Source organism: Quercus suber, unplaced genomic scaffold (assembly GCF_002906115.3).
Source record: "Quercus suber isolate HL8 unplaced genomic scaffold, Cork oak 2.0 scaffold_51, whole genome shotgun sequence".
Classification (NCBI taxonomy): Eukaryota; Viridiplantae; Streptophyta; class Magnoliopsida; order Fagales; family Fagaceae; genus Quercus; species Quercus suber.
Window position 1 is genome coordinate 992,529 of NW_027069516.1, and position 13,945 is coordinate 1,006,473.

At 36.1% G+C, this 13,945-nt stretch overlaps 2 protein-coding genes across 3 annotated transcripts; one reads left to right on the forward strand and one right to left on the reverse strand.

Moving 5' to 3' along the window:
* Positions 1 to 1,307: 1,307 nt before the first annotated feature.
* LOC112032080 (phytohormone-binding protein) lies at positions 1,308 to 2,844 on the forward strand. The gene is made up of 2 exons (XM_065771970.1): positions 1,308 to 1,603; positions 2,387 to 2,844. Exons 1-2 carry the CDS (start codon positions 1,345 to 1,347, stop codon positions 2,671 to 2,673), a joined length of 546 nt encoding a protein of 181 aa, XP_065628042.1. The 5' UTR covers positions 1,308 to 1,344; the 3' UTR covers positions 2,674 to 2,844.
* Positions 2,845 to 7,699: 4,855 nt separating this feature from the next.
* On the reverse strand, positions 7,700 to 9,417 carry LOC136066917 (uncharacterized). Of its 2 annotated transcripts, none has more exons than XM_065771971.1 (4): positions 9,112 to 9,417; positions 8,861 to 9,037; positions 8,422 to 8,788; positions 7,700 to 8,341 (listed from the first exon to the last, which is right to left on the reverse strand). In XM_065771971.1, exons 1-4 carry the CDS (start codon positions 9,380 to 9,382, stop codon positions 8,206 to 8,208), a joined length of 951 nt encoding a protein of 316 aa, XP_065628043.1. In that variant the 5' UTR covers positions 9,383 to 9,417; the 3' UTR covers positions 7,700 to 8,205. The 2 variants fall into 2 exon arrangements, with proteins under 2 accessions (XP_065628043.1, XP_065628044.1); XM_065771972.1 differs by having other exon boundaries at positions 9,144 to 9,416.
* Positions 9,418 to 13,945: the final 4,528 nt, after the last annotated feature.

The window sequence follows — 13,945 nt, forward strand, 5'->3', positions numbered from 1 at the left end:
AAATCCCTTTTATTCTCTCTTGATTTCACGCTTTATTTTTCCTCTCTCCAAAGGGAGTACCCTTGGGCCAAAGCCAAAGACAAATCCAACAAATTCTTTGTAGCATTTTCTATTTATAAAACTCTTTTCCTATTCCCTTTTGAACTAGGAATACATTACTTCTTTAACAAAGAATAGACTTCCCTTCCACACCAAGGAATAGTCTTTCCTTTCACACAAGGGAATAGACTTTCCTTCTACACCAAGGAACAATCATTCCTTCCACACAAAGAAAACCCAAATTAATTTTTCCTTCTTCAACTAGGAAACCTAATTAACTTTCCAAGTCACAATTAGAATTTGGGGCAATTTCCCAACAATGTATTCAAACCTAAAAGATGTCGAGTTGTCTGTTTGGGAATTGTTTATTTCCAGTAGCTTATTTGTATAATGTGAGAGAAAAAGCTAAAAGTTAACTTATTTTCAAAAATCTGAAAGTTAGACAAAAAGTAGTGTGGAGCCTGCAAACATTATATAAAATAAATGAAAAAGTTAACATATAATCACTTCCCAAACTCACACCAAACTCGATTTAAGGTTACGGTTTCTTGATGATTCAAGAGTTCTTGGTGATTGAAATGTTAGAATTTAGTGTTTAGAATTTGGTGATTGAAATGTCATTAGCATTAAAGTTTGCTAAGTGGATTTGATTGTTGGTGATGATTATAGGGGCAGAGAATGTTAAGCTAACTGTTTGCAATTAATTTGGGGTCTCATGGAGGATAGCATTATAATGGAAGCTTGCATTAGAATGTAACTACTTCAACAGAGTCATCACCTTGGGGAATGAGATTACTTCAAGGGAGTCTCTAGCTCCAAGAGAAATGCTGGAGAGAAACAAGCAACAATGCAACAACTTTGATATCTTTTCTATTCATAACAAATTACTATATATGATTCTATTTAAAATTCCGAGTTTTAATTAGTTACTTTGAAAATGATAAATTTTAATTTGTTATGCTCCTAAACTATAGGGTTTAAAATGTAATTTACTCACAAAAAATAAGGTTGTATAATAAAAATATAATTATACTTTAAAAAATAAGAAATTATTAAAAAAAAATTGTATATAAACTAGTAACAATTAAAAAAATAAACGAATATTTTGGGTTAAAACAACGGACAAATAGCAACATCTAACAGTAAGAGCTTTCATGGATTTTGTGGTTGTACTTTATAGCTACGAAATTATTAAAAGGCTATAAAACTTTACTAAAAAAACAAAAGAGACCGACCCATGTGTTACTTGGAGAAAAGATACTCCTCTGTAGATATTAGTATTGTTTATCCGACGTTGCCTTTATAATGGAAGTATTATACCTTATAAGTCATACTGGCTCTACCTTCCTCTTTGACAATCTTGCATTCAAGAAAAGAGCCATGATAGAAGAGGTAAAAGCCCAAGCTAAAGTTGGTGTTGGGTTGAACGCCCTCTGGAAAGCTTTGACCAAAGAATTGAGATTTGTGGTCCCTAAAGTCCTGCCAAACATAGTGAAGGATGTGGAATTGATTGAAGGAGATGGTGGCCTTGGTACACTCCTCCTCTTCAATTTCTTCTCTGGTGGTGAGTCCTTCTACTTTGATCATTGACTTTATTGGCTTATTTATTTCATTAAAAAAAAAAAAAAAAAAAAAAGAGGAGTTGATTGGCTTATGATTTGATTTATGAACTACTCCAAATCATATATTTTAGACATGATGTGAATAATAAGTAATTATTAGGTGTTCTTGAAATACAGTGATGTGATATTCTTTTCTTTCACATTTATTGTAGATCCTACTAATCATTTTAAGATATAGGATCTACTATGAATGTTAGAGAAAGGAATACCATGTTACTATGCTCTGGGAGCACCCAATAATTTTCCTTGAATCATTTGAGAACAAGGTCTTAATTGGTATGGTTCTTTAAGTTTGGTCTTACAAACTATATGATTGAAAGTTTTAGATGTAACCCAAAGTGGAATCAAATATCACTTTAGAACAGTAACAAAAAAAAAATAAATCACTTTTAGAGGTGACAAGAGCCTAGTACTTCAACAAGCATATCTTGAATCTCCCCTCCAACATTTTAACTATATCATTTTGAAAGTACTTCTTGCTTTATTTGCTTTCAAATTGAAAATTGCTAATAATACTGTAACTCGATAACATTGTCAAGTTTCTTAAATAGAGACATTTAAGGCTCAAATCTCCTACAAATAATTTTTTTTTTTTTAAATGAAAGTTTCTTGCATTAATTTTGCATTTGTATGAATTTAGTTCCTGTACTAGCATGCCAACTAGAAAAAAAATCAAATAAATGATGTGATGTTGCTAATGAAATTTTTTTTATGACTATTATTAGATGTATCTGTAGCAGTGTGTCAGAAGGAAGAAATTGTGGAGCTTGAAGAGTCCCTTCATCGAATTGCTCTTCAAGTGCTGGAAGGCGGACATCTGAATAAGGGTTTTTCCTTCTACAAGACGACTTTCCAACTAAATGCAATTGCAAAGCAGGAGACTTTGGTTGATGTCACAGTCTCATCTGAGACTGAAACAGATCAAGAAAGTACCATGCCCTCGAAGACAATAGAGGCCACATTAGAATTTCTTAAGTGCTTAGAAACCTATATCATGAATGGCGCTTCCTAGAATTTTTTTTCTTTTTCCTTTTTGTAATAATTAATAATCCAGATTAATGCTTTTAATACTGGAAAAAGGTTTCTCTTTAAACTAATTTGGAAAGAAACCCTTCAAACTCTCTCTATATCATTTTATTAAATGTGAATTTTAAAAATCAAATTATTGGATTGCATGTTCTTATTTAATGCTCCATGTCATCTCACTTTATCCCATTTTGAGTATTTGATTTTTGCTTTACCAATTGCATCATGTCATATCTCTTTATTTTTCTTTTTTCTTTTTTGATAAAGTAACCAAATTTAAAGATTTAAAAAAAAAAGATATGATACACTACAATTTAATAAAGCTACAATTAAGAGCATGATGTACATGATATATAATAATTAAAAGCATTCACAATAGAGGTGTTGAAATAGCTAAAAATCTATTTTAATACCTCAAACACTAAAAAACATTTTTTTATTAATGGTGCTAAACTTAAAATTTTTTATCACAAGTGACAAGATATACCCCAAGGGGGTTGTTACACTAACCATCATTGCAGAAACTTATCCAGCCTAAATATCCAAGGAAATTGATTTCCTATTAATGGATTGTCCTTCAACCTACAACGTGATCATTGGACGACCAACTTTGAATCGTCTAAAAGCATCCACTTCGACATACTGCTTGAAGGTGAAGTTTCCAACAGCCTATGGAGTGAGAGAAATATAGGGAGATCAAGTCCTTGCCAGAGAATGCTACCAAGCAACCTTGGCCTCAGGTGAGAACCATACATGGACCATAGACGAGGACAATTTTGCCCCTGATGTGGCAGAAGAATTAGAGACAGTTGAGATCATCCCTGGAGATCCAACAAAAGTCACGAAGATAGGAACAAAGCTTCCACATGACAAGAAAGAAGGTCTCGTCAAATTCTTGAAGGAAAATCAAGATGTTTTTGCATGGAGCCATGAAAACATGCCTAGGATCGACACATCAATCATCTAACATTGCTTAAACGTCAACCCAGCATACAAGCCAGTCCAACAAAGATGAAGAATCTTCGCTCTTGATCAGAATCAAGCAGTCATCGAACAAGTAGAGAAGTTACTAGTAGCAAGTTTCATTCGTGAGGTGTATTATCCCGAATGGTTGGCAAATGTAGTATTGGTGAAGAAAGCAAATAGGAAGTGGAGAATGTGTGTCGATTTCACCAACTTGAATAAAGCATGCCCAAAGCACAGCTTTCCACTCCCAAGGATTGATCAACTAGTAGATTCAACAGCAAGACACAAGCTACTAAGTTCATGGATGCCTTTTAAGTGTACAACCAGATACTCATGGATGAGGAGGCCTAGGAGAAGACAACTTTTGTCACTGCCCAGGGGTTATATTGTTACAAGGTCATGTCCTTCGGTCTAAAAAATGTTGGAGCCACATACCAGAGGTTGGTATGCCAAATGTTCTCTCACCAAATAGGCGAAATGTGGAAGTCTATGTAGACGACATGCTGGTGAAAAGCAAAGCTGAAGCCTAAAGAGGAACACCTAGACGGCCTCAAAGAAACCTTCAATATACTCCGTAAGTATAATATGAAATTAAATCCAACAAAATTTATTTTTGGAGTTTCTTCAAGTAAATTCTTGGGATTCATGATGTCACATTGAGGGATAGAAGCAAACCCCGACAAAGTGAGGGCCATCATGGAGCTGACATCCCCAAAAGCAATGAAAGAAATCCAGAGTCTAACAAGCAAGGTAGCAGCCCTGAATCAATTTGTCTCACAAGCCACTGAAAAATGTCTCCCATTCTTCAAATCTCTCAAAAAAGCATTTGAATGGATGGACAAGCACAAAAACACCTTGATTAAGTTGAAAGCTTATCTTGCGCAACCACCATTGCTAAGCCCATCCATCACATGAGAAGAACTCTACCTTTACCTAGCAATCTCAATGGCAGCATCCAGTTCAGCCTTGATAAGAGAAGAAAATAGAGTACAAAGACCCATGTATTACACCAGCTAGGCCTTCTAGGGAGCAGAAGGAAGATACACGAAAATAGAAAAATGGCTCTATCACTAGTAATTGCTTCTAGAAAATTACGTCCTTGTTTTCAAGCTTATGCTATTGTGGTGACGACAGATCAACCTATAAAGAAAGCCATGAACCAGCTAGACATTGTTGGTCGTCTAATCCAATGGGCAGTAGGGCTCAATCAATTTGACATCAAATACAGACCTCGAACAGCCATCGAAGCACAAATACTGGCTGACTTTATAGTAGAGTTGACTCTCCCAACAGTTGAAGAGGAGAAGAAGAACGAGATATGGATGATCAACACAAATGGTTCATCCACAAAAGACCCTAATATCCCAAGAAAGAGATACTCTGAAATATGCTGTTAGTCTCCAATTTTCAACAACAAATAATGAAGCAGAATATGAAGCCTTCATTACCAAGCTCAAATTGGCAAAAATGCTGATGACAAGAAGGATTGTCATTCAAGCAGATTCCCAATTGATAATTGAACAAATGAAAGGAGTTTATGAAGCAAGAGAAGATAGAATGAAGAAGTACTTGAACCTTGTCCAAAAGCTTCTACCATCATTCAACGAGGCTGTCTTTCAACAGATTCTTAGAAGTGAAAATGCGGAAGTGAACTCCCTAACAAAGATTGCTTCCTTAGAAGAGTACAATCTAGTCACAGACTTAAACATGGAGATACAAGAAAAGCCCAGTATAGACGAAAGTATGGCCATGCTAATCTAGGAACAGGATGAATAGATGACACCAATTATATCCTTCCTTAAAAGCGACCAACTCCCTAGCAACAAAGCTAAGGCAAGTAAGATACGAGCTAGAGTAGCACGCTTCATCATCATAGACGATGTTCTATACATACGAGGGTATTCTCCCCCTTACTAACACTGTGTCACGGCTCCTGAAGTCGAATACATGTTGAAGGAGATAAACGAGGGCATTTGTGGAAATCATGGTGGGGCAAGATCATTAGCAAGAAAGGCACTACGAGCAGGTTATTATTGACCCACCTTACAGAAGGATGCACTTCACCTCATTCAAACATGCGACTAATGTCACAGGTTCGTAAACATAAAGAACCAAACTAGAGAGCCCATGGTTCCATTCACTTCCCCTTGGCCTTTCACCCAATGGGGAATGAACATAATGGGTCCACTACCTACAGGGGCAAGACATATGAAATTCTTAGTAGTGGCAATTGACTACTTCATAAAATGGGTAGAAGCAGAACCACTATCAACAATTATAGGAGAAAAGATCCAGTAGTTCATTTGGAAGAACATAATTTGCAGGTTCAGAATTCCAAGCATCATTATTTTTGATAATGGAAGGCAATTTGACAATCCAAAATTCATAAAATTCTACAGGGATTTGAAGATACAGAATCACTACTCCTCACTAGGACACCCACAAGCCAATGGCCAGACTGAAGAAACAAATCAAACCTTGCTAAATATTATCAAGACTCGACTTGCCAAGGCAAAGGGTGCATGGCCGGAAGAGCGTCCAAATGTATTATGGGCGTACCAAACTACAATAAGGACGCCTACAGGGGAAACACCCTTCAGATTGACGTTTGACTCTAAAGTTGTCATTCCCATAAAGATTGGACTGGCAAGTCTATGGGTAACAAGCTACAATAAGTATCAAAACAAAGAGGAACTCAAAACTAACTTAGACCTGATAGACGAAGGCAGAAATGAAGCCCAAAAAGAATGGCAAAGTATCAAGGAGTCATGACTAGATACTACAACAGAAAAGGCAGAGTTAGAAGGTTCAACCCAGGAGACCTTGTACACAAAAAAAAGTATCCCAGACAACTAAAGATCCCTCACAGGGAAAGTTGGGACCAAACTAGGAAGGCCCATATGAGGTCATCCACTCCTTACGACAAGGAATATATCACCTCAGGAGCTTAGACAAGAAAGAGCTACCTCGTCCATGGAACATTGAGCACTTAAAAAGGTATTACCAGTAAAGTCCCGAAATTCATTTCAATTTACATCTTTTCTATGACTATCTATGTTTACATTTAACATTATATTCAATTCAAGTCATTTTATCTCAATAAGAGTAAAGCCTTCAGAAAGGCAAAGTCATTCTTTCACAAAAATGCATTAACTTGTAAAGGAATACTAAAAAAATATAGTATACTCCTACATGCATGTATATAGAAAGTTTGAATCCAAGCATCATTTATACACGATGCAAAATATCATCATTAATACACAATAACCAATAAAGTCCAATGAGAGACTAAAGTATCACGTGGCATACAAAGACCGCTAATCACGTGGCATACAAAGACCATTAATTACATGGCATATACGTAAAAGACCCACTTAAGTATTGTTTATACACGACACGATAACGTCGTTAATAAATGATCTCAAATTAGATCCAATAAGAGACCCCCTATCATTCATACAAGTTATGAATACTTGTCGTCTATACACAACTACATCGTTCATACACAATAATAAATCAGGTCCAATAAGAGACGCACCATCATTCATACAAGATATGAATAATCATCGTTTCTACACAATTACATTGTTCATACACGATAAAACAAGGTCTAACAAGAGACCCAAATATCATTCATACAAGATATGAATTAAGATTGTTTATACACGATAACATTGTTAATACACGATCTTAAATCAGGTCCAATAAGAGACCCACCATTAGTCATATAAGATACAAATTACCATCATTTATGCATGATAACGTCATCAGTACACAATTACAAAGAAAGTCCAAAAGAGACTAACGATCATTTGTACACGATACAAATTAACATGGTTAATACACGATTAAGTCAAATAGACTAAAAAGTCGTTCATACACGACACAAATTGTTATTGTCAAACACACAACGCAAAATACAACTTAAGTATCATCAAATGTATGATAACAAGCACATTTGATATAAAGAAATAATTGTTCAAACATGATGCAAATAAAAGCATTGTTCACACACAATGAAAAAAAAAAAAAAAAAAAGAGCATTACTAAAGCATTTTTATTTGCCCAAAACATATGGTCCCAAAAATAAACCAAGAGTTTATAATATAGCCCCAAAACATAAGGGCCCACTTACACATCAAGAAAAGTGCCAGGTTGAATAGGACCAACAGGGTCAACAAGATCAACGAGGTCAACAGGATCATCAATAGGAGCCTTGGCCTCTTCACCGGCCACATCATTTGCTTGAGCCACTATAGCCCAGTTAGCAACAACCTCTTTCTCCACCTCTTCAATATCCAAGGTGGACAGATCAATCTCAAGATGATGCTTCCTCACATAAGTATGAACGATGTCAAAACCTTCCATATAAAGAGCACAGCTTTTGTCATTGTACTTGTCTGACTTCTTAAAGTCTACCACAACTTGGGTTCGATCTTCCTTAATTTTGCCAAGAGCAACCTGCAATTGCTTATCCGTGAAAGCACAAAAGGCCTTCTCTGTCTTCAAGTCCTTCTCTAACACCGACAGACAATCCTGGGCCTTAACTAAATTAGCGATCAGCTTTGTCACTTGGCCCACCAAAGAAGCGTTCTCTGAAGAGATGGACTTCACCTTTTACTAAGCCAAGACATACTTCTCCCATAATCCAAGTACTTCCCAGAAAGCTATAGAGATTCCCTAAGCACCTACAAAAGCATTTAAGTCTAAATTAAAAGTAGCTAGAAACCATGAAAAGAACCATAGAATAAGATATCAGCAGACCTACATAGCTCTATGAATGTAGGAAGACATAAGCTCATTAGAGGGTTTGGACATCAGGGGTTCGTCAAAAAAGATGACCTCATGAGCTTTGCCCACAGCAAAATCTACATCCGTCCAAAAATCCGCAACTGACTTCCTCTTCAATCCACCACCAGAAGGAAGAACCTCGAGAGACGATGAAGAGAAATGTGGTCGAAGAGACAAAGGGACAGCAGGTTGTAGTACCATTTTAGGCTTCTCAATAACCTCATCCTTCGCCTTCTTTTCAAGAAAACGTTTCTTCGAAATGAAGCCTCCCTCCTCAGGAACACTCTTGTCCTTTTTCTCCTTCATCTCAACCAACTTCTTCTTGCTAAAACGAGTGGCCATTTCTACATGGAAAAGACAAGTTAGCATATAGAAAGAAAAGTCGTAAAGAGAATACACAAAGAGAGTAAGCTTACTCTTCTTGTTTGTCTCTAGAGGTTTCAATATGTGTGTAAACAGCTCAGGACCAAGGAAGTACAAGTAAAGGGAATTGGGAGATATCAGCTCATCGAAGTCAGCTACACTATCAACGAATTCCCTAACCTTTTCTAGACAACCATGATACCGTTTCTTCAAATGGGGTTGTGTATCGGCTGCCATGTGAAACAAAGAAGATCAATACTTATCAGCAAAAAAGTAAAGAGGAAAAGAAAAGAAAAAGATGCACCAGACACTGCCATTCCACATTGACGAATCAACCTAGGAGCATCATCTAGATCTTCATTTGGAGTGACCTCCCAGCCATCACTTGAGACAAAGAAAAAGCTCTTCTTCCATTCACGAAGAGAAGAGGGAGAATCAAAGACCTGCCTAGATTTCATATCGCAAGGCTTGAACTCCCAGTAACCAGAATGCGTGGACGACCTCAAACAATACAAATGGATAAACTCGTCCACTCGAATAATATCGTCGTCATTGGTGGAAAGCCATAAGCCCATACAACAAATGACTGTCTTCCATGAATTAGAGGCAAGTTTAGTAAGGGCAAGGTTTAAAAGGGACAACAACTCTCTGATAAAAGGATGGATGAGAAAGCTTAGCCCACTGTTAAAGATTGCCTCATAGAAGCAAACCTCTTCTGAGCCACAAAAGTACGCCCTATCCGTCTTTGAAGGTATTCTAAGGAAAACAGACATAGGAAATTGGAAGTTATCCTTAATCCTAGATGCATCTTTCTCCTAAAGACGGCTAACTATCTCAAGAGCCTTAAAAGGCTGAGATGACAAAGTAATCTCTTAGAATAGACTTATTCCTAGGGGACAAACCGGTCTCAAGTTCACTCAAATGGATACCCTCTTCCAAAATTGACATCCTTAAACTCTCAACAATGCCAACCAAATGATAAACTAAGGGGTGAAGGAAAAGAAGAATGAACTTGTATGAACAATCCCCCCCAACAAAAGGTCTAACTTCTGGACGAGATCTACCCACCGAGGAAAGAAGATGACACAAATGTACAAAAAAGATAGAAACAGAAGGACAGGAAAGCCTAACAGAAGAATGGTCTACCATTAAAAACACAAGTATACAAGGAGAAAGCTAAGAAAACTCACCAGGAGCTAAAGAACCAAGATAAGGAAATGGAGAGGAAGACTCAAAAGAAGCAATTAGAAACACAAAAAAATGTAGACAAAATGAAGAAGGGAAGAAATAAAAATCCTCAAAAATCATGCGCGAGAACCCGAGAAATGGCTCCAGCATGTCAAAGCAATCTTTGACGTACACGTGTCACGACAAGACTCAAGATGCCCATCGCAATAAATGCGATGGGTATAAAAGTCGAAGTAATTTGACCTTTCATATTCAAGCTGCATCTATGAATATGATGACAGGAGTAAAGGAGCAACTGAAGAAGAGAAAAATCAACATCATCCACGAAATGACCAAAGAAGAGATAAATTAGTCTCGTCCATCTTATGGACGAGGATAATTAGCATTAAAGGAGCTCCCCATAAATGACACAAGAAACAACTCACTTAACGGACAAGCAAAAGCGTAACGGATGAACCAACGGGCAAAAGGACATTAAATCCTGTAATGCCATAGCATTTATTCCCAACAGATATAAGACCATTAAGATCAGAATTTATCCCCATAATAAGAGGCAAAGGCCTATAAAAAAAAAAAGGCACAAACAACGAGAACAAAGGTACGCAACTCAAATGCAACATATGCACTCACTTCTCTAGCCAAATCGCAGTCCCTCTATACAGTTAAGCTCTAATCTTATTGAGTAGCTCGTCAGAGGTCCTTTGGCACACACCACACCAGTGTGCTCCAAGAACCTTATCCTTTTTTGTAGGATCCTACAGCAGCTATATTGATGTCATCCATCCATATAGACGAGGAGTTCAATTGAGGATTTTCTGCATCATCAATGGGTTTATTTAAAAGTGTTATTATTACAATCATAATCTACCACCTTAACAAGTTGTGAATAAGAGTGTGAAAAACATTGTTCTTTTCTTTGTCCTTTACTTCCCAAACCTATCTCTCTCATGGTAATTGTTCACACACACACACACACACACACACACAAAATGGTATAATATAATTTATATACTTATTAACTTGATGTTTTAGACACCGCATTTTGTACCACATATGACTCGGGGCCCCGTTCCCCAGTAATGCTAAAACTTTAAGGCCTAAGGCTAGTTTAGAGCTCAATTAGATATCAAATTGACTTGAGGAATGTTAAAATGAAAAATATAACATTTTAACTAAGTAAAAATCTATTTTGGAAATAAATGACCAATGTGGCCCTTGACCCACGTATGTGGGCAGTGGCCTGTGTACGTGGGCCAAAGCATGCATGCGTAGGAAAAGCATGCATATGCAAGCACATTCCTGTGTGTGCAACTAAGGTTTCAGAAGTACGGAAAAGGCAAGTTTTCTACAATAATGACTAAGGTTTGGAATGAATCCCACATTGTTTAGGAGCCATTCCAAACCCCACTTTTTCCACTATAAAAAGCCTTACATGGTACATTTTCAAAACACACAAAAATATCATGGAAAAAACCTAAGATTCACTAGAAAATAATGAATCAAAAGAGAGCTTTTCACAAAATACCCTCAAGTAAATTTTATTTGATTGGGACCTTTTTTGGCCCCAATCCTTTTAGTTTAACATTACTAATCACTTGTTTAATTACTTGTGATAGATTTGACTAAGAGGAAAAGTCAAAATCTTGGGAACTCCTTTTTAAGGTATTAAGTTTCAACCTTTCTTTTCTCTTTTTTCTTTCTTTTGCTATTTAATCTGTTTTTCTTGCTTTGTTTGTGTTATAACATGTTTGCTTAGTTTAGTTTTACACTTGTTTGATGTCTATAAGCATGCTAGGTTGTTAGAATTAGGGTTTTCTTTTATGCTCTGTTTCTCTGTTTCATGTTTCTAGGTTAGGGTTTTTGAACAAGTCCCACGCACGCATGCCATAAGCATGCGTACGTAGATTAAACCCTGTGTACGCAGGTCTCTAGCTGCGTATGTAGGCACTTGCCCAGAAACTTAATTTAGATCTCTTGTGTTGTTTGGTTTGCTTGCTTCACATGTCTTACCTCTGTTTAAACCATTTTCATATGTATATATGTATCTGAGTCTTTGGTTCATATGCTTTATTTGTTGGTATCTCTCATATGCTAGATTAGAGTTTGTCTTCTTGTTTCTTAATCTTAATACAATGCCACTCATTCACATACCCATGCATTAATGCCATAGGTGCTGAGTTGCAGCAAGGTAAGTACAGGTAGGTCATGCATTGCAAATGTATCCTTGGTGATAAATGTGCTTGTATGATGTTTGGTTTTGAGTATGGATGTTTACATGATCTTGTCATTGCCATGATTAAGTTGTTGCCTTGTTTTAGATGTATGATAGGGTTTTCATATGCTAGATGAATGTTAGGGTTTGTATATGTGTGTAGTTTGGCTCTTTATGTTGTTGGGATAGATATGTTATGTTGTTTTGGGATGAGAGATGTCATGTTGTATGTTAGATGCATGCTAGTGTGTGTGTGAGTTAGAATACAAGTGTTGAATTTGTTTTTAATAAGGTTAAGACATAAGACACAACAATGGGAGGTCAACCTTAGGGTTGGGCAATCTTGGGTGCCTAACACCTTCCCAAGAATGTACCTAAACTTCAAACCCATACTCTAGAAGTAAGATCAAAGGTCCTTCCTCGAAAGGACACTATATATATGGTTTCCAGACCATTGCAAAAACTAGGTGGCAATTCCCCCCTTGTGTCCACAGATGTATCTATATTAAATAATATAAAACTTATATATGGATGAAAGAATATAAGATTAAATAAGCTTTTTTTTGGGGGGGGGGGGGGGGCAAGCCTAGTAAAGCATTACAACAATGTAATAATACAACATATTTATATATAATAATAGGTGAAGCAGAGAGAAAATTCAATTACATTTCAATTGGATTCTCAATTTTGCGACACTTGTTCTAACTAAAACTCAAAAAAAAAAAAAAATTAAATTATAAATTTGATATCAATTTTGTGTCATGTATCTTATCTAAATTTTCTAATTTTTGTGCCCAAATAAATGATGAATTAACATTTAACACGGAAGTCAAGAAAACCACAATTATAATGCTCATTGGCCTAAGCAAGAACATCTTACTTGCACACTTTTATAGAGATTATAAATTGGACTCCAATTTTGTGACATATATCTTATTTAAATTTTCTAATTTTTGTACCAAAATAAATGATGCATTAACATTTAACACGGAAGCCAAGAAAACTACAATAATAATACTCATTGGCCTAAGCAAGAACATCTCACTTGCACGCTTTTATGGGTGATCTCAATAGAGTCTGGAGCTCTTCTAATTCTACAATCAGAACCAAGGAGTCCAACGAGAAAAACTATAAAAGTAAAACAACATCTCCTCCTAATTCCATATCGTCATCCCATGTCTCCTCCTCTCTCAACCTCTACCAACTAGATCCACACACTGCCCTCTCCTCCTCCTTACGGATTTCTTAGAGCAAGGCCGGGTTCAAACACAATGTTCAATCCCACTCTTCCTTACTTCACACTCTCATACATTAGCACTTCATTGGCGCCTCTAAGAAGATTCCAAACTCAATGATCAGTTCTTATTTTTTAATAAATTTTAGTGTGTCTGGATTAAGATTTTGTTAATTTGTTAAAAGTGACAAAAATATAATCATATATATTATATTAAATTGAAGTTCAATTTTAGAATTCAAATTGAATCAAATTAATTTCTAATTGTAGTTTAATTTTGTACTATGTGTCCAGTTTGATTTTTAAATGTTGGTGTTCTTTCTACTATAATTTTTTATTTAGATTGTTACAATTTTATCCGAAGTTTTATTTGAATTTTCCTATTGTTGTTACTATCATATATTATCATTCCAATTGTTTAATTAGAATCTGAAATTGGAGTCTAATTTTACTATACACATGTACAATCTAATTATTTTTAATTTTGTTGTCATGTGCAGAAGC